At 37.6% G+C, this 21689-nt stretch overlaps 1 protein-coding gene across 3 annotated transcripts in view; it reads left to right on the forward strand.

Moving 5' to 3' along the window:
• LOC126830561 (gamma-aminobutyric acid receptor subunit alpha-2) overlaps nt 1–21689 on the forward strand; it is a 114875-nt gene that overhangs the window by 13230 nt on the left and 79956 nt on the right. The window contains exons 1-2 of one of the 3 annotated variants that reach the window (XM_050560960.2): nt 9797–10241; nt 15503–15610. In XM_050560960.2, coding sequence (XP_050416917.2) covers nt 15561–15610 — 50 coding nt within the window. In that variant the 5' untranslated portion in view covers nt 9797–10241; nt 15503–15560. Of the gene's footprint in view, nt 1–9796; nt 10242–10278; nt 10425–15502; nt 15611–21689 lie in introns of those variants that run through there. The other 2 variants (XM_050560962.2, XM_050560961.2) reach the window with 2 other exon arrangements.

Below are 21689 nucleotides of genomic sequence, written 5' to 3' on the forward strand. Positions count from 1 at the left end.
GTACTTTCCTATGGTGTTAATTCGATTGTAAACAATTCTATAATCACGTGATCAAAAGAAAGGGATGAAGCTAATCGTCGACGAGATCAGATCGTCCGATATAAAATAGACAGAAGGGGATTACAAGGCGAATAACTCCAGACTCTTACTCAAATTAAACTGTCTTTCATCTCGTCAGAATGGTCAGAACCATTTTGTGATAGAAAGATCTTTTAATTGCCTGGTTATCCTAGCAAACACCCCATCTACATTATCATCACTTACAATCACTTGATGACCGAGAAACTAACGGCTATACGTCGGCAATTATTCAAATGACGAGTCAATGATGAACACAGGCCGACCACTGCATGCTCGAGGTCCACAACAGTTCATTCTACTGTTTTAATGGCGAGGCTCTTCACAACGAAAGTAATTTACTGAGTGAGAAAACAACTACAACTCATTCTCCCCTAGTTTTCAATTATTATAAAATATTGTCTTGGACCAACTCGTTCTGTTTACAGTTATAACGGAGTTTATGTTTGCCTAGACATAGTTGCGAATGTCAACCTTTCGTCTGGGTATTTATCTCACGTTTTGTGTCAAGAAATAAATTCGCGAAGTAACAATTTACTAGTTAAAGTAATAGTCACGATGTCCTACTATACTGTGTAACCTGCGGCTGGGTATTTATGTCTAATGTGCTCGTAAAATATCCCTTGACAATTGTTTATGTATTGATCTACCGTAAAAATATAAGTACTTGTATTTTATCTGCTTTAAACTATAAATGCGGTGGTATTACATACAAAGATGTAGCTGCAATTTTTAGCCGAGATAATTCTTATCTACGGCTGCAATTGATACACTATTCGACTCTTTACGCGAGTAAAATTAGGTTCAGTTATAAAATTTTCAACACATATTAACATAGTTTGCATGGAAATAAATGATTATGTTACAAATAGTGAAGAGTGGAACACAGAAATCTTAATTTCATCATACCGAATAGTTTTTCTGTATTTTTGAGTGATATAATATCACGTGATTTTGGTACGCCGGCCATTTTAACTGAACACAAATTTCGCATAGCAGTTGGGTTAAATCAAATCATATAATCATGCGGTAAGGTTTCACCTTTATTTCAATGAGAATTGGTTTATTATATTTTAAGCTATGTACAGTACAGTTTGGGGTCAGTCTTATTGGAAATTAAGGGAGTTATAGGCCAGTAATTTTTTTGTAGTCAAATGACTACAAAACTTGCTCAAAGGAAGACCTTGGGACGGCCCACTACTGTGGCTGGAGTAAGACGTAAGACATCAGTAGTGGAACCATTTCTAACAAAGATGGTGTTAACTAAAACGAAGAGAACCTCAAAAATAAGAGTGTTGTACTGGTGTAGGACACAAGTATCCATAATGTTAATGGTGGGAACAATGTTTGATGCTTGATAGACGTAAACCACGGGGTAATGTTTGATATACGATAACCACGTGGTAATTTTTTGCACCTGATAAACTATACCCACGGGTGTAATGTTTGATACTTGATAGACGATACCCACGGGGTAATGTTTGATATCGATAAGCACCTTGTAATACTTGGTACTTGATAGACGATAACCGTAGAAAAAGTAGAACAAAAATATATTTTTTAGTTACGTATACTTCACAAATATATAAGAAGTGGTTTCAGGTATTCACAATGCAATATCACTGAGCAGCATGTCGATGGCTGATTGTAGGAGGTCTATCAATCATTATTTACCACAAACACTCTGGATAGGATTGATTGAGCATGATGATTTCTGGCCTTCAGTTGCTACCACGACACTAATGTAATATATATAGTGTAAATCAAGTTATTACATTGTAATTGTATAGTATCGTATATACTGTATATAATGTATTTGTCTACCGTTCAAAATAATACGATTTGTGAAGACAATCAAATGGCTAGGTCAATGTATAGTCAATCATCTAGACCCAGTAATCTCTGCGTGTATATCAACCTCGGTTATAAAAAAACACAACATAATATATATTATTGAACTTTAACATGCAATAATTCAATATTCCTTCTTTTTATTGAAACTAAACGTATCATATTGAACACGATAGAAAGAAAAACAATAACTGAGGGTTTAAACAGCTTAAAGTGGAAGATATAATTTTTATTTAGGGAAATGTTTATACACTACTGTATCTCGATTCCTTGTTTCCATGTAAATTAGCATTCTAAAATATTGAGAAATTATTGTCTGAATGGGGGGGGGGGGGGTCACGTGGCTAAGGGGGTAAGACGCTGTCTTGCTAGCCTGGAGGTCGGGTGTTCGATCCCTGCTTTTGGCCGAGAAAATTCATCCAGATTTTCCGGCGTGTTCCCCCTTGTCAGTGATGCAGGACGGAGGGCCTGACAAGAACAGCTGTCTAGTCCTTCGGATGAGACGAAAAACCGAGGTCCCGTGTATACATTGGAATGCATGTAAAAGATCCCTTGACAGTTGGAATTCGATATAAGAGTAGGCGATATTGCCGCTGCCCGGGCAAAATTTCCCTCATAGCACACTGTATGACGTATGCCCCTCTTCATTAGCCCAGCATAGGAGCAGAACAGTAGGACGTTAAACCCCATTCCATTTCATTTATAAGTTGATTGATTGTTGGGACTAATATCGTTACTAACAGATGTAGTCATGAAACAGGGTTTAATGTCCACTGTTATGATCTGATTGGGTTAATGAAGACAGCCATACGCTACGGTCTACTCTTATATCGAATTCCAACTTCCAAGGGTTCTGTTACGTGTACGCTAATGTGTACACGTGACCCCGGTTTTTCGTCCCACCCGAACGATTAGACCACGCCGGAAAACCCCGACGAACTTTCTCAGTCAACACAGGAATCGAACATGGAACCCCTTACTCACTGAGCCACAGTGGCTCTCTCACAGTCATCACGTGCCTGTCGTCCACGTTTATCCACAAGAGTACTAACAAACTGATTAAGAAGATGGAAACTCACATTAATAAAAATGGCCAGAACGCGTTCTAGAATCAATTTGTACAATTATGTCAATTTTGTTGGCTAAGGATTCTATTTATGAACTAATCATAACAGAGGGTGATGGGACCCTTTTGAAACAAAAATGAATTTAGAAATATAATCTTAGAAATGTAATGATAATATCACTCAGACAACACGGAAAACACTCGAGTTACTGTAATATAGTGGGATGTTTTAATATAACTATCAATATTCCAGTGTCATTGTATTCCCGTTAAGAATAAATCCGTGTGTCATTGTTATTTATGTGATGTGATGTCCAGGAAGCTTAGTCTAACGCTTCACGTGACATGACATATTATAAAGACAACGGGATAGCTGTTACATCTACTGATTTACACTGTGAGCAGTGTTTCATTTCTTTACCAATCATTGGCATTCTTTACTTCCTGCTTCACAAAGTCTGAAACACCCTTTCGCATGGCTAAATCTATTTTGTTAATGCCAGCTCAATTTTCGTCATGGTCGCTGAGATGAAAATGGTTCATTTCAGGTACGCCGAAAGCGCCAAATATGAATTTTATTGGCTTTATTTGTGTAGCAGGGGCGACGAAATCGCCGCAAGTTTTTTGACTGTAACCTGAAATATTTAATTCCTTAGAGACTTTGCCAGACGTGTATAAAAGAAGTTGAGTTTAAATGAATTTTAATGCATAATTGGCCCAAAACTGCACTTGTTCTCGCGGTCTTCAGTCCCTAGAAAGAATGCGTCTGATGATAACTAGGGGAGAAGGGGGCGGGACGGGGGGGATTTAATGACACAAAATAGGTCATTTTAGGACTATCAGTTAAGCGGGGAATCGAAACCACGCCATTTGACTCAATGACAGGCCTTATGATTTAACACACACGCGTTAACCCATATGGCCACCCAACCCCTCCTGATAGCTATATGAATAGAATTGCAAACAAGGTTATCAGAACTTGTAAAAATATCCGAAGGTTTATGAAATATAGAATGGTGACGCGTGACGATGTCGAGTGATCTAAAGCGGCCAAGACGTTAATAGGTTTTCGTAGACAATTTAAAGTGTCCCGTACTGGGTTAAATAAATACCGAAATCTAATTTCAGTTGCTTAAAAACAGAACACCCCTTGATGATCAGCGAGGAAAAAAACCCAGACTAATAAATTAAGTCTCTTCAGTCTAGAAAAGTATTAAATTTAATAAAATTCAAGTAGACAAGATCCTCGAGGGGTGACTGGTAGCATTGTACCGTCTGAAGTGTGAATTCCTTTATTATATTCGTCGGACAGCAACCGTGTCCAGGAGACGGTTCCCAAATTCACACCAGACATATTGCTGAGTTTCAGAAGAAATCACCGCAGACAGGTGATGTAGTTAGAAAAGCAATTTAGGCTTTATGATATGTCAGATTATGTCGCGCTACATCACAACTATGTGATATAGACTCCTCATCACGGTTCGTCTGTGATTCCGATCTGATGTTGTGAAGGCCGCGAGCTAACCATGTGGACGTCTTGACAGTTAGATTATTCATCCATCAAACTACCAAGGAAATAAAATTACATCACCCATTATGCACGAGATTGAAATGGAATTACGTTCAGGGCAATGGTTCCAATTTTCTTCCAGATATAATTGGAATAAATCGCGAAAATTAAAAACGTATATGGAAATAGCGGCACATATTTTATATAATTGGGTATAATAACCGATACAATGAATACTCCCTGTTCAATACACAGGGGGAAATAATCACTAATAATAAAATTTCGTAAAATCGATTGTTATTGAAAATCAGTGAATGGTTGCTATTGTCAGTTGGCATTATACTAATGCGTGGTTTTAAATTTTAATCATAAAAATAGAATATGGACACCGGTAAATAATTTTATTCGTTCGAAATTACATTCTATTATTAATGAAGTCTGTAAAAGATAATAAGCAGAAATTTCAAATAGATTTTAAGTTAGGTTTCAATTTGGGTTTTAAAAGGATGAAAAGAGAATCTCCTACTCGTCTTTTTCTTATATCAAAAAATATCAACACAAGTCGACAATGTAAAAAAGAACAGCTGTGCCGAGTAGAAGATTTATTTATCACGCACCCTTTCTTACAAAGCATAAGTAAATAAATACAAATCTTTAGGATAGATTTTATTTCTAGTAAAGTGATCTTAAGGGATATCGCTCAGTTGATTATGAACGTTATCACCAAAGCGATATCTACTGTAGAATTTGTTATTGGGTGATAATTACATATGTTTATACAGAATACTGGGTGCGAGGTACACGGATAGTATCAAACTCGACAGAGTTAAAACAAGGTTTCCGTAATATCCTTATAAAACAGATTTGGATAGTATACTTCTGGTATCTCTCACAAAAATATGCACACACGCGTGTACTCGTTCGCTTTATCCGGTCCACGAAGCTCTTTTTAAGAAATGAAAGCGGTTAAACGTCCAACCTTTCTGCGCGATTCTGGTTAGTGATCCACTGTGGCCCCATTTTGTTTAGTGGGCTGGATAATTTATGAGCTGTGGATCAAAAGCTTGTTATCCATGCAAGTCACGAGTTCAAATCCACACTTATACGTGACAATGGTAGAGTCGGGTATCTGACATCGTCTCGGAAGTGTTATAAGATGTTTTTTTTTTCTTTTTGTAAGTTGTACTCGTTTACGTACAAGTAACAATAACCTTGGCAGTTGGAATTCAGTTAAGATAAAGCTTAAATGCCACTGTACGAACAAAATGTCCCTCATAGTAGCCTACACTGTATGGCATATGTCCATCTTCATTATCCCAATTGATTAAATTCCATTCCATTTCATTTCCCCAACTGGGTAAAATGAAAGATAATTACCATATGTTTAGTTGCAAATATAACCTAATGGAGTTAACGTGATATAAACCTAGGTTATTTGATTTCACAGTTATAGAACTAGAGTGACACGATGTCATCAAGATCAACATTGTGTACGGAATATTTCAATCATCCCGCTTATTTTTTACTAAATATTTTACAGTAACCTGTCGATCCTGTCTGACTTGTTTCCTTCTGTTGAGATTCTGTTGTTGACGATTAGATTTCTCAGTCTTCTTTATTGACATGAGTAGAATATAGTATACGCGATACCCACACAGATTCTAAATCAACTTGCCAGTTGAAAAAACAAACAATCGATTTGTCGTCTAAATGTTAAATCAAACCACAAAATGGTGCTTGGAGTTGTGCGAACATTATTAGTAAGAATTTGATAATCCTAACGAATCCTAGTCCTGGAACGTGATAAACATGTCTTACCCTTATAATCATATCGAATAGTGGAACATGATAATCTTGTCTAAACATAAAACTTTATAATATCATATCTAATTGTGGAACTTGATAATCCTGTTTACCACTGTCCGTAACTTGATAATCCTACGCAATTGTGGAAAGTGATAATCTTGTCTAATCCGGTAACTTTATAATCTTATCTTATAGTGGAACTTGATAATCCTTTCTAATCATGTAACTTTATAATCATATCTAATCGTGGAACTTGATAATCCTTTAACTTGATAATCCTGTCTATCTCTGTAACTTGATAACCTTATCCAACCCCGTATGTTAATAAGTGATGTAAGTAACCTTTAAATGACATTTATTGCAACACTCAACGGATTATGATACACCCTAGAATAAAGCATTGTTTGGGAAGCGCTCCATTTGTCGGGTTTTGTGGATTTTTTTTTCGTTTGGTTACCTGCCTTGGTCATTTTGATTAAAGCCTGTATTACTGAAGGTCCGGGACTGTACAGCACGGTGGAAGCTTACGGTCCGCCGTCGCAGTCATTAAATTGATTCGGTACTACTTTTATTATCCACTACTTACAATGTCAGTGTGTTATGTGATTGACCTGTAATCCGGTTTTCTGTTTCGTTTCTGTCTGTAGTGTAGTTGCCCTGCCGGTAATTACATGACTAGGAATAGAACAGGAATACATCAAAGCGACAATAATTTGTTGAACTGCGTCATTGAACCTTTGTTTTAATACAGTTTGCGGTCAATGTACATGAAAAGAAAATGACATTCCAATAACAAACGACATCTTTGATGTTCAGTTAGTTTGTGACATTATCTGGGGTTTATGCTCTGATCCATAAAAATGAGGACATTTTATGCCGGTCATCTTGCCCTCGTTATTATCCGAACTATAAGCCCAACAAGACACTGGCTCGCTAGCCTGGGGTCAGGGGTTCGCTCCCGGTGTTGGCCGAGAAAGTTTCTCGGGATTTTCCGGCTTTGGTTTTCCCCATTCTGCACACAGAGATCCATCTACTTCATACTTCGAGAATAGATCACTGCCCTCATTGGCCGCCATATCCAAAACTGAGTGTACTGTTTTGCAATGCTGTTCTACACCGTTTCACGTCTATTACACAGACAAAATAAACCTTTTCAATTTCATTAAATGGAAGCATAATAAATACTTAAAGGAGAATATTGGTGCCAGTCATTATCACATATGTGATAGAGCTGGTTAAACATATTACAAAGACCAAAAGTTGTTATATGGGACTATAAGAGGATACCTGACAATTCAATAAAGTAATTAAATGTCATTAGATAAGAGAACACGAGAAAAATAGAAATAGTCCGTACATTCCCTTGTTTATATTTATTCTGTACCTTATAAAAACATGGTAATGCACGGAATTTTTCTGTTTTTCTTTCGTGTTCTCTTATCTAGTGGCAGTCAATTCTTTTTATGAATTGCCAGATATCCTCTCAGAGTCTCACACAACAACTTTTGGTCTTGGAAGGAATTATTAGTGAGCAGAAATTCGCCCATGTATCTGTTATCACTCGTCACTTCGGTCAGTTATATAGAGAGATGACTCGTGTTTTCCTTTGGCGTTCGTCACTTCTGATTCAGGAAACCTGTATTACTCAGCTATCGTAGCAATGATCTCTGTTTTAAAATTATAATTGGAACGTGTTTAATTAGTTCTATCACATATGTGATAATGTCTGACACCAATATTGTCCTTTAACCCAATTCTCGAAGTATACTTAGTGTTTTCGACTAAAATCGTCGATTTTGGACTTAAGATGTCGGTCAACTAGCGTAGTGTCTGTTCTCAAGCGGAGCTCACTGTAGACAACCACCCTTAGTTTAATATGAGTTTCCCCTTGTCAACGGTGAAATACAGAGGACTGGCAAGGACAGCGTCTAGTTGTTCGGATGAAAATCCGCATACCAATGTGAGATAATCTCCCGGCAAGGATTTAATCATTGTAGCAATATTAAAGGTGGTGGCGGCGGCTTGTTTTCTTCTTCTTCTATTAGAGTTTAACATCCGCCTCCACCAAGGGTGATATCGCAGGAGCCACGGTGGCTAAGTTAGTAAGACGATGGCTTGCTTGCCTGGAGGTCGCGTGTCCAATCCCTGCATTGGCCGAGAAAGTTCATCTAGACAGCTGTCTAGTCGTTTGGAAGAGAAGAAAACCCGAGGTCCCGTGTACACATTGGCGTGTACGTAAAAGATCCCTTGGCAGTTGGTTGGATATAAGAGTAGGCCATAGTGCCGCTGTCTGGGCGCAATTTCCATCATGCCACACTATATGGCGTATGCCAGTCTTGATTAGCCAGTCGGAGCAGAACAGTAGGACGTTAAACCCTGTTTCATTTCATTTTCACTTGTGATATCGCAGACTCGCTGTCTTATTTTACAATGCTCAGCGCATGTGCAGTGGTTTTTCCTGTGGGAGGGAAGCGGGGCACCCGGAGTAAACCCACGAGGTTTGAAAGGCGCCCCTATCTCCAAGCTACATACATCAGGGATCGAAACCACGACCACAAGCCAGAGTTCTTCTGCCCCCCCCACCCCACTACTAAAGAACCCTACGCGCAAGCGAATTTATGAAATAAAACTGATCCAGATCTTAGTCCCGAAATGACCTATATTGAGTCGAGTGGACGTTAAACCTCTCTCTCTTGAACTTTTATCATATGGAAACCAAAACAAAAAAATTAAACAAAATACTTATGTTGATAATATTATCGTAAGGTATATATATAGATAGTCGCGATTTATTTTCGTGTTTTGTAAATCAAGGTATCTGAATCTGAGCACATATTTAAACGACCTGTAGAGCGGACCAATGAACTATTTTCAAAACGTTATTCCTTTTAGAGATTCAGCTTTCACAATATTGTAGTTTGCAAGAATTTCCTTAATTCCTCAAATGATGATCAAAGACTTTAAGCCAGAAATATTAATTCAAAAATACTTAAATTCAAATAATTGTGATGGAGTAGGGCTTTATGCAGTCTCTATATTTAAATTTTATCTTAACATGTCGTTTCCGTTAAATACCATTACGGGCACATTTTTTAGTACAGCTCTGTTGCTAATAAACAGTAATTGGAACGTATTTGACTCTGCTAACTGCCCTATGCAGTGACAAATATCGATAGCAGATATTTAAAGTCCCAATCAGAAGGCAAAAAACAAAAAAAATTCTATAGGAAATGGAGAAGTTCTCAACCATAATTGATTCGAGTTTGTTGGAAAATTGAAGTAATTATTTTAAGTGTTCTGCGTGTAGTTCACCCTACCGTACTTGATTTAGAAATCGGGGTGATATATTTAATTTAAATGATTCCAAATATGGAAGAACAATGGTGTATATATATTTATGGTGTTTGATAGTGTTCGAGGGAGCTTGTTATACGTTTGTTGGAGTTTTCATATAATAGCTATAAACGAGACCGAACGTTTGTTATTAATCAACATGATAGAACTAAGACAGAATACATGTATATTGACGAGTACAGGACGAAGACAGAAGAAGCGGTTAGTTGAGCCGTGGGTATTTGCTATAATCACTAAGATTCATATATCGATACTGGAAGTCGAGGCTAAGAGGCCGCTCATCAAGACACCATCACGTCACTGTGGATAACACTCTCACTCGCCAGTATATACATCACCATTTAACTTCCGTATATATCACGTGATGAGAATACCAGTCACAGGAACCAATCATTAATTTTTTATATATACATGTATATATGTAGCCTACTGTTGTTAGCACGTGTGTGGGGAATAACTCTCCCGATATTCAATGACTGATTCGAGGACGCGTATTGATGGAAGTACAAAATGCTTGATAGAAGAAAGACCTAATCTCGTCTTTAGGCTCTGAGTAGAAATGCCAGACTTCTAATGGTAAGTTCAGCTAGCTTATAAACTCATAAGATTAATGAACAGTACCAACCGACTGATGTTAACTTTAGACACCAGAATCTCCCAAGTTAGTATAGAAGGAAAATGAGGAAAAGTTCCGAAGGTAAACTGTATTATATGTTGTGATCTGATGTGGGGTTATATTAAGTGTACAGATTCCAGAAGGTAACTATAACTGTTGACATATTTTTATACTTTATATGTTCATTTAGTTTAATGAAAATGACCCCGCTTGCATTGGCCCTGATTCTATTGTTCAGTTTATATTGGTCCTGGTTCTGTTTACATGGGTCCTGATTCTATTATTAAATGGCACCGTTTGTATTGGTCCCTATTCTATTGTTAGATGGCATCGTTATTCTATTGTTAAAAATGTATAAATCTGTAGCTGTAAATCTACAGAAGTCAAATGAAATGGAGTTTAACGCCCTACTTTTCTGCATCGACTGGGCTAATGTGAAGACGGGCGTTCCCCATTTACCAACGGATTTATGTATAAATGCGTCACTAAAATATGACCTAGAACTTAGTTCGCATCTTCTGTTTGCAAAAAGTTTAATCACGTGGCATCAGAGGCGTGCTTTCCATAAAGTTCCTTTAGGGCCACAAGTGTCACTTGATATGTGTAATGCATTTGAAATGAAATCGGATTTAACGCCCTACCTTTCTATACTAAAGAAGGCGGTCATACATTGCCCTATCATGGGATTCTTGCCGTCTTTGTCGTTTTTCATGGCAATTTTTGTTGACGTTTTTGGACTTGGATCGCAGAAGAGTGTTGGCATGTTCATTTTCTGCCAGATTGTGGTGAATATTCATGAGGCGGAAGGATCGGGCAGTAAACCGACATGAACAAGGGAAATCACCTACTAGAATGACGGCACATCAGTCGATATTTTTATCTGATGACTAGCGGTTGTAGCCATGAACGGGATGTAGTATTACTACGCAACCGGAAGTGGTAGTTCATCGCCACCAGATCTGTTTTACTACCCGGTCCAAGCTATCCCTATACACCAAACTTCGGGACAGACCTAGTGTAGTCCATATCCTGATCAGACAGACAGACAAAGTTATACAAGATATACTTTTTACTGCACCGACTGGGCTTGTGACGATTGGCTTAGGCTATACAGTATGCTAAGATGGAGATTTTGTCCGGACAGCAGTGCTACGGCTTACTCTTATTTCGAATTCCAACTGCTGCGGGGTCTCTTACATGTACGCCAATGTATATACGGGACCTTGGTTTTTCGTCCCATCCAATCGAATAGACACTGTCCATGTCAGGTGTTTTGTGTCTGTTGATGATCACCATTGAGAATATACGTGTGATGACAACCATATCAGAATATATTTCCATCAACTGAACCACAGATAAACAGACTGGTGAGATCTCTTGTCATACCGCTGCCAACTTTCCAATTATGTAATTGTAAATCTTACCGATGAAACGTAAATTGTGTGGGTGTCGACTTCATGTTTGAATACGTCATACGTCATACTGATCGGCTTTATGTAAAGTAATGGCAAAAGATTTCCATGCATGGCAGATTATATACGACAAAATGTCAACGAGATGTATAACACCATTTGACAGATATCCCAACTCGTACAACTGAATCGGCACTGATTTGAGTTTTCACAGAACGGCTTCTATAGTTTCACTGTTGTAGATTTACATGTATCATTTTATTCGAGATATACATTCGTTTGGTGTGAAAGTTTATCGGGATTTTCTGGCGTGGTTCCCCCTAGTCAGTGGTGCAGGACAGAAGGCCTGCTAAGGGACAATGTATATTCGTTCGGATGGGACGAAAAACCGAGGTTTCGTGTACACAGTTGAGTGCACGTAGTAAAAAATCCCTTGACAGATGGAATTCGATGTAAGAGTAGACCGTAGCACGGCTATCCGGGTACAATTTTCCTCATAGCACATTGTATGGCCGGTGTATGCCTGTCTTCATTAGCCCAGTCGGAGCAAAACAGTAGAACGATAATATATTCCAAGTTAATTTCACTTATCGAAAATTAATTCGCTTTAAATTCTACTTTTAAAGTAAACCTTGAAGTGTGATCGATATTTGCATAAATAGGACATGGAACTAAGCGGATAACTGATAAGGAAGAATTTAGATAGTCATGTAGTGTAGACCAACAAACACTATTACTCTGTATAAGACCGTTTATCAACCAGATTGAAATTTGCGTCGCACAATTTCTACGGTAATCATAAATTATAACCTCATTGAAGAGCGTTGCAATCAACTCTATAATTGTAGGGGGTTAGGTAGTCGATTGGTTAACGCGTGTGCGTTCGATCAGAAGATTTGTCATTGAGTCAAGTGGCGTGGTTTCGTTTCCCCGCTTGTACCTGACAAGGAGTAGGGTGGACTGTCCAACCTCATGGGTTTACTCTGCCCCCCCCCCACTGTAAAAGACCCCCACGCGCAAGCGAATTATTGAAGTAAAATTTCACCATATTTGTCCTGTGGTATACTAAACATTTCTCAAATTTTATATTTATTTGCATGCTCTATTTCGAATGTCCACGTTTGAAAAGTGCCAACACATTATTGTTTATATGATCCGCCTATTTTAATTAATAATGAAATAATGATACCAGGTAATCATAGCTAATGAACGATAGACGGTTGATCGAGATTTGACGAATGTAATGTTTGAGCAACCGTGGTGAAGTTTGATGTGATATCTATAGAACTAGATTGCTGTGGAGACGGATGTACGCCATATAGTGTGCTATCAGGAAATTTCGCCTGAACTGCGGCTCTATGGTCTACTCTTATTTCGGATTCCAACCAACAAATGTTCGCTTACGTGCACGCGAACGTGTCCAAGGAACCACGGTTTTTCCGTCTCATTAGAATGACTAAATACTGCCCTTGACAGCCCCCTTCACCGTCTTTCTCAAGGGGAAACCACGCTGGAAAATTCTGGGGAACTATGTCGACCAACACCAGGATCTTGTGATCTCCAATCTACATCTGAACAATTGAAAACTGCTTTTGTCATGTGTCGTAATAACTATCAAACGTTTGACAAGAAGTGTACCCGGGGTCGTATCCCAGACAAAAAACTACTTCACAATGAAATTATACAATGTCAATAATTTATTTATTCTTTGATAAGTTTTCTACGAAAGTCTTTTTAAAGTAAAAAAAAGTATTGTCTAGCCTAACTTGATGAACTGAGTTTTTGGAGTGATTTGACATTTTCATCGGATATTGGTTTAGGTGAAGCGTAAGCGGAATATTAAAGAAGTCTATGCGTAAACCTAAGATCATTCTTTCTTTATCACGTTTATATTTTTGAACAAGTGTCCTTACATGGCTATTACTTACTTAGAGTTTTTATATGTCTGGCAGATACATGGATAATCAGGGGGTGAACTTTAAAAATAGCATGAGTTATACTTATTTATTCATTGGATTTTAATAACAGTAGACCTACTTATAAAACTAGACTACACAAGTAGTTATTTATTTGTTGGATTTTAATAAGAGTAGACCTACTTATAAAACGAGACTACACAAGTGGTTATTTATTAGTTGAATTTTAAATTCAGTAGTTTACAAACCGAGACTACACAACAGGCATAAATGTAATTATAACTTGTAAATAATGGCACAGATTTTGTGAAAGGTCAGAAAATACGTGAGATTACATATTATGGATAACCGTGGAATGGTAGCAGGCAGAGTTTGAATCTGCTGAATGTTCCTACGGTATGCGTTAAGCGTTAACCAGACTCTAGAAGACTCTACACCTTTTACAACGGAGATGGCCGGAACTGTAAATTACTGTCTTGCCCCACCCCCGCCCCCACTTGACTTGCCTCTCTTTCACGGCTGGTTCTGCTGGCAAGTTTCTTGGGGCAGATCTTGTCTGCAAAATCACCCTAGGTGGAAGCCGACGTTTCCCACACTACCGAGTTTTACACGAGACTTTGGTTCTCTTGCTTTGCCACTGGCGAGTGAAAAGATGTGAAAATGAAATGGGGCTAATGAAATGAAATGGGGTTTAACATCCTACTGTTCTGCTCCGAATGGGATATTAAAGAAGGCAACATGGCAAATGAAGACGGCTATACGTCATGCAGTGCAACTGGTTTTCCGTACCATCCAAACGACTTTGGCGTGTACGTAAATGAACTCATATCAGTTTCAATTCGAAATAAGGGTAGACCGGACAGAATATGGCGTATGTCCGTCTTCATTAGTCAAGTCAGTGTCGAAAAGTAGAACGTTAAACCCCATTTCATTTCTTCCTACTCTATACAGTTACTAAAACCTCTATAGGATTATAAACATCATGTTTCTATGGGACGTCAATATTCTTTTAACGTTATCCAAAAAAAAGGTGGACATTACATAAAAATTCTTGTTTTGGATGGAAATTGCATTCTTTATTTTGATTTAAAACAACGGTCTATTTGTCTGATGTCGACGAGATGCGGACAGAATAATGCGTAAAAATGTATTGATGTGGGAAAACGGTATCAACCCAAATAGTTTTTAATGGTGACGGATAATGGTATTAAGGTATCACTTGACCTTAACATGGTAGCCATCATTACATATTTTATATGCACAGAACTAAATCTCCGTCCGCCTAAAAGTGATATAATAGTACACGCCATTATATCACATTAGATCAACACAATTCTAAACATATTTTGGTATATCACGTATGTATGTGGTGTATCATTAGTAGTGTCTGAGTATCCGTTGTCGTGCATAATGTTATTAATTTTTCAAATATGAAAACTGTGACTGCTAATGTCTTCGGACCCAAAGTTAACTTCTAGCCAGTACCCCTGACTTCCGAATTCGAATTCGAAACTATCGCTGTATTTGACGAAAAGTCGGACTAGATGTAGTGTGTGCTTATACGTGTTGGAACTCCCGGTTTTATTATACTGGTGGTTGCTGGAGGGTAATCTTACAATATTGTGCTAATTGCTTGATTTTTTTATTTTGAATTCATTTATGAAGAAGTTTAATTATGAACGCTTGGGCCTAAAACGTTTTACTTTATGATACTTTCGATCATCTCCGGTATAGTCCACTGTTAGAATTTCCAGTCAGATCAATCGCAAAGTATAAAAACCGGAACGAAATCAGATTGGACATAAGACCAGCAATATGTAGTGGGTGTGTGTTAACGAATTCTTTCTGTATTTTTGTTGGTTCTTTAACTAAACTTGTTTTTGTTATTTTCAGTAACCAGTTGTTTGCCTATTGAGAAGACACCGTGAGTTGTAGTATATAACTAACAACAATGTTGACCACGACAACAACAATTCTGTCGCTGTTATTGACTTATCTAAGGTAGGGAATTTTTGTATCAAAGAGAGGGGAGGGGGTTCATAAATGAAACAAATATAGCCACTTATTTAACTTTATATGTAACCGGTTCAAATTTTATTCTTAAAACATGCTAAAACTATACGCGACACCATCTTAAAACATGACAAAACATAACATCATACTAAAAGATGTCAAAAACATAACATCATCTTAAAACATGCTAAAACTATACACGTCACCATCTTAAAACATGATAAAACATAACATCATACTAAAATATGTAAAAAAACATGACATCATCTTAAAACATGCTACAATTATACATGACACCATCTTAAAACATGACAAAACATAACATCATACTAAAAGATGTCAAAACATGACATCATCTTAAAACATGCTAAAACTATACACGACACCATCTTAAACATGACAAAACAAAACATATGTCAAAAACATGACATCATTTTAAAACATGTCAAACACGACAGTATCTTAAAACATGACAGTATCTTAAAACTTTTCAACACATGACATTAATTTATAACATAACATGGCATCATCTTATAAAACAGGACATCGTCTTATAAAACAGGGCATTATCTTATAAAATGACACATTTTAGATGGTGCCAGACAAATGACATCGTCTTATAGTCTGCCAAAACATGCTAAAACATTACATCACCTTAAAACATTACATCACCTTAAAACATGCCATCTTCTTAAAACATGCCAAAACGTGACATCATCTGAAACATGACCAAACTGACATCATCTTAAAAACTATATATTGGATAATAAACAAATATAAAAATATAACAGGTGGTAATTTAACCAATGTAATTATATCTTTTCCTTAATAAAAACTGGGGACCGGGTGGTCGAATGGTTAACGTATGCGCGTTGGATGATAAGATCTGTCAGCGAGTCAAGTGACGTTGTTTCGATTTCCCGATTGTAGTTGACAAGGAGTATGGTCGCCTGTCCAACCTCGTGGGATTTCTCTGGATCTTCCGATTTCCTCCCACTGCTAAAGACAATTAATTATTAAAATAAAATTTAACCAGATGTTAGTCCCGAAATGACCTAGCTTGTGTCGAGTTGACGTTAAACCCCATTTTTCTCTCTTTAATCAGAACTGAAAGCATCTATGTTATCAGATGTTGTGAAAACAATAACAAACGTCCACAGTGTAGATTATGACTGAGACTGAGGTTAATTGTTTGATCTAACTGCTACCACGGTCGACATGCAGTAAGACTGTAATGGCTTCTATCTCTAAATCTGTAAATTATAGCCCAGGAAGACACCATGATGCATTATCTCGTATGAATATGATTTCAATTATACAAGATATGTTGGATATTATTCTCAATACACATTGATTATCATACAGTTCTCTTTATATATTCATTGTATTCACAACAATCAACAGTTGATGGTTTTTACCAAGATTATATATTAAATATTAAAAATCAATATCACCTATTAATGAAATGTTGATTTTGCTGGCGTTACGAAGGTTGGGATAGGAACTGGAAAAATATCAAGACAGCAGTAGGGGAAAACAGATAGCTAATTAATTACATAATAAAATGTTTTATGGAGGAAAGATTGAAAACATTACGACAACTGCAAATCCCAATAGCGTACAAACAGTACATGGACAGCCGATATTTATGGTGGGTAGTTATTTCGGACGGAGTAAACATGTGGTTTATATGATAAGTTATCTTTAATAAAGCTGTATGATTATTTGTGATATGTAGGAGGACAAGACACAGGACAAAACATGGCCAATATTCACCTACCATCATTAAACCAGAATTATTTCCATCATATAAATCACCTGTCCTTGTCTAAAACACGGTCAGTCTATGCGCCGATTTAGGGTCATTAAGTTTGTTTTTTTTAGACTTGCCAGTGCGAGGGGGGGGGGGGGTAGCGTCTAGTCTTGAAAGACCGGAGTCCCGTATTCTCGTTGAAATGCATGTAAACGAATTATTGAAAAGCAGTAGAAATCGCTCTCATAGCACACTGCATGGAGTATACTCGTCTTTATCACCTCGGTTGGTGCAGTAAAGTAGGTTGTTAAACCCTATTTTATTTTTTTGTTTTGGAAATCATGTGAATAACATATTGAATTCGATCAGGTCATGAACTTTACGGTCATTTAATTATCCCGATCTGGCTCTGATTCTGTTCCACAGAAAGGTCAGCTTTACTTGCTTCCATTTTTATATGTCTGGGGATGCAGCTAATTAGGGAACAGAATTTGGAAGTCGAATGGCATTGTTGATGTCCTAGATCTTTCATTCGACTTGTAATGTGCCTCATTCTGTTCAGATAAAAACTATCTGAAGGCATAAGAAGACTTAAGTCCTGTTTGTTAATTTGAATCAATCGCTGAAAGAATTCAGATTAGTGAACATATATTAATATTCACCATCTTAAATGGGAACCAGACATGTCAATTGACTTTCTGAATGAAGTAGAACACTTGGGTAGACATTGCTTCTTAGCTAACCTTATCTCAATGAGTTTTACTAAGACCCCTAAGAGCCGATATGTTAATTTGCCTTGTGAATGTCTTGCATTTTTAAAATGAATAGAGAACAATTGTGTCTCATTTTAAACCCATTGATCAGCCTCTTGAATAATTTAGCGCTATCTCGACTCGGCCTTGTAGAATTTCCTTCGAGAATTTCTCAAGTAATATTATGGCACTCTCAGAAGATGTTGTTAAAGTGCAGGAGGTTGTGGAATTATTGTTAATTAATGAGAGGAAAAGCTTGTAGTCAAAATACAAACCCCCGTGGTTCAACTCGGCAAATTCGCGTAACGACTGTTACCCTCGCATAAATCAGAAACTGTTCATAAATTAAGAGGGTGGGTCTTATGAAGTGTGGGGGGGGGGGGGGCACCAGAGTGCCCAGAGAAAACCCACGAGGTTAGGAAGACGAGGTCCTGAACAGTAGTCAAAATTCAAACCCCCGTGGTTCAACTCGGCAAATTCGTGTAACGACTGTTGCCCTCGCATAAATCAGAAACTTTTCATAACTTAATAGTAAGTGCAGGAGGACCGCACTACACGTAAAACAAAAATCTACACGATAAACCTGCGGACAAGGCAGAGAATAGACATTGCACCAAATAAAAAAATATCAAATCAAGTGAATGGATCCGGGGGCCAACCGTAAGAGTCTACTGCACTGTACAGTCCCGGGCCTGCAGTGTCACAGACTTCACCCAAATTTGAAAACAATCAGAAATACAAAAAGACCTAACAGAAATAATGCGACCAATCTTGACAGAGTGTGAGTGTTATAAAATGGGAGGAAACCTGAGTGCCCAGAGAAAACCCACGAGGTTAGGAAGGCGAGGTAACTCCTTTTCCCTTAAAAACCTGGGGTCGAAACAGTGCCTTCCATATATTAATAAGACTTTAAGTCCACAGTGTCCAGGTCATTATGGACTAGGAAAGGTAAGCATTCTCCGCCTCACGTCCAACAACACCCTCTTTTAATTAAATTGTACTGCTTTTTAAAAAATAGTATTTTATTCTATTGGAGCTCATAGATTGTTTCTTGAGAGCTGGAAATTCATTTCTCTTACTACTTACTAGGTAATTTTTTTGAGTATACCGTAGAATCATGTGAAAACCCACGAGGATATGCTGGCACAAGTGTGGTGTCGAGCCCAAGACACATAAGTAACGTCAGTGCCAACCACCGGGCCCACAGCCGCTCTCGATGGCTCTGGGTAACTTACCTTATGATCTACAGTACGCCTAATTAAGTTATATACCTCACAATAAATATAATTCTGTGTATTCTGATATTCCCACAGAACCAGAGAAACACAGCTGGGTATCTGATGACGATATCTATCTTAACCCAATAACGACCGCCATTAGCTTTATATTTTATCATTGAACTTTAAATGCTTAGCAAAAAAACCCAACCCTTTTTATATCCTCAGTTCTACTAAACTAGATTTCCAACTTAAACATCAGCTAATCTGGTTATTCACTTAATAAAGTTAAAGCTTCCAGTCATGTAAATATGTAACGTTTTATTTAAGTGCTAAAGCGGGGAATCTGCTTTGACGTGTAGTTCTTCATAATTTTTCTGTCGGGAACTCATCGAGGTCACTTATGAATTAGGGCATTATTATATTTGAATAGGTATTATAGATATTGAGATAAAGGGTGTTTTTATATTTATTATTGTTTTGAAATCCCAATCAGCACGTAGAATAAAAGAACCGTATAAATGAAATGAGGTTTAACGTACTACTTTTCTGCACGGTATGGGCTAATGAATACGGACTCTTAATTCGAATTCCAACTGTCAAGGGTTATTTTACGTGCCCGCCAATGTGTAAACGGGTCTCTAAAATAAGAATGGTTGAAATGTGGTTTATTCATCTGAGCTTCTCCTTTGCATGAATTTTACCTTGGACGCTGCCCTACAAAAGGCATTGTGTCTTTTTTTTTAAGGAAACGGAATCGAATAGGCCTTCGAATCAATACCAGGCTGAACTAAGCCTATCTTGTGGCTTTTCTGGCGAGTTTCTTAGGAAACACTTGTCTGCGATAACACCCATGGTGGAAGCGGAAGTAAAACCCTACGACCGAACGGACCCAGGGTCGTCTAGTACGTGAAACAGTGCCATGTGCAAAAAGCCACCGTGGCTCCATGTCTAGACAGAGTAAGTACGACGACCGGAAGTCTGGACTTGAGTTTATTTGAAAATACAAATAACCAATGAAATGCGCGAGGATTAACTCTTGAGTTTGCAGCGTTACCCGTTTCATGTCATTTGGGGAGGGCGTAAACGGTAAAGCACTCTTTAAAGGGGTGGATATACATTTATTTTATAAAATAATGATGCTGTTTTGTTGTTGTTTTTTAAAAATAAAATGAATATAATGTTAGTGTGTAGGTTGATACGAGGCCACGCACAAGCTGTAAACTAAATTATTTAATGTAATAAAAATCATCGGTGCACATTCTAGATATTCCCTTAGGTAGTTTAATAGTGGAGATAGCACGTCTTCTATCTCGTACATTTAACAAACAAAAAACAACTATTCGTGATCTTGGTTGAATTTGATTCATTTTCCATGTTCGGTGGCTAATCATTAGGATAATATAAGGGTTTTAACGATGTGTTTATAATGAAAATCAAGACATTTCCACTTTATGGCTCAGAGAAATGATCATATCACCGTTAATAGAAATTACTCAATCTGAAAAACTTTCCAGTGTGATAGCTGTTAATATTGGAGCTGACAATGCGGTGCATCATGATGACTTTTCGCGAGTGCGGACTGACATGGACCTCGTCCAAAGATATTTGACAATTGACAACCGTGTATTATTACATCGTATCCATGTTCATAAATAATTTTTGTGGACCCCAGCATGATATTAAAGCGTAATAAAATAAAAAAAATTAAGTTGTGTTAAATATCGAAATAATATTCGCGGTGAATGTTGAACTAAATTATTGAATTCCTAAATTTCGACAAAAAACTATGTGGAGGTTTTGTCCAGATTCGAATCCGACGATGGTCTGTTTTCATGGGGTACTGTTGAAAGCTTAACCGTATATCTGTATATGCTGAATCACATTGTGCATACAATGACACATGAGCATACGTGATACAACTGTATAGTCCACTCGTCCTACAAGTCCCGATTTCTAAAGCACGACTTGACACAAGTAAAATTAGGTCCATAATTGTATTAATTTGCATTTCCTCCGCAGAAAAGAAAACTGGAAACAGTATGCTGGCTTATCTCGGTAACGTTTATAACTGAGTAGCCGCTACCCCACCTCACCTCCGTATCTCATCCCCTCTCTTCTACCCATATCAGTAAATCAAAGAAGTGGTCATCTTGGTTCAATAAGAGTTATTCATTAGACGATGTTAATTTTACTAATGATGATTGCAGTTCTACTCGTCTTATCAAATTATAAATCAGAGCACTGAGTCAAACCAGCGTCTCGTTAAAACTCCATTACATTGTGGCCACAGGTCACTCATTGACCAGTAATCACTAACATCCGGTCTCTTATTGGTACACCAA

Source organism: Patella vulgata, chromosome 8 (assembly GCF_932274485.2).
Source record: "Patella vulgata chromosome 8, xgPatVulg1.2, whole genome shotgun sequence".
Classification (NCBI taxonomy): domain Eukaryota; kingdom Metazoa; phylum Mollusca; class Gastropoda; family Patellidae; genus Patella; species Patella vulgata.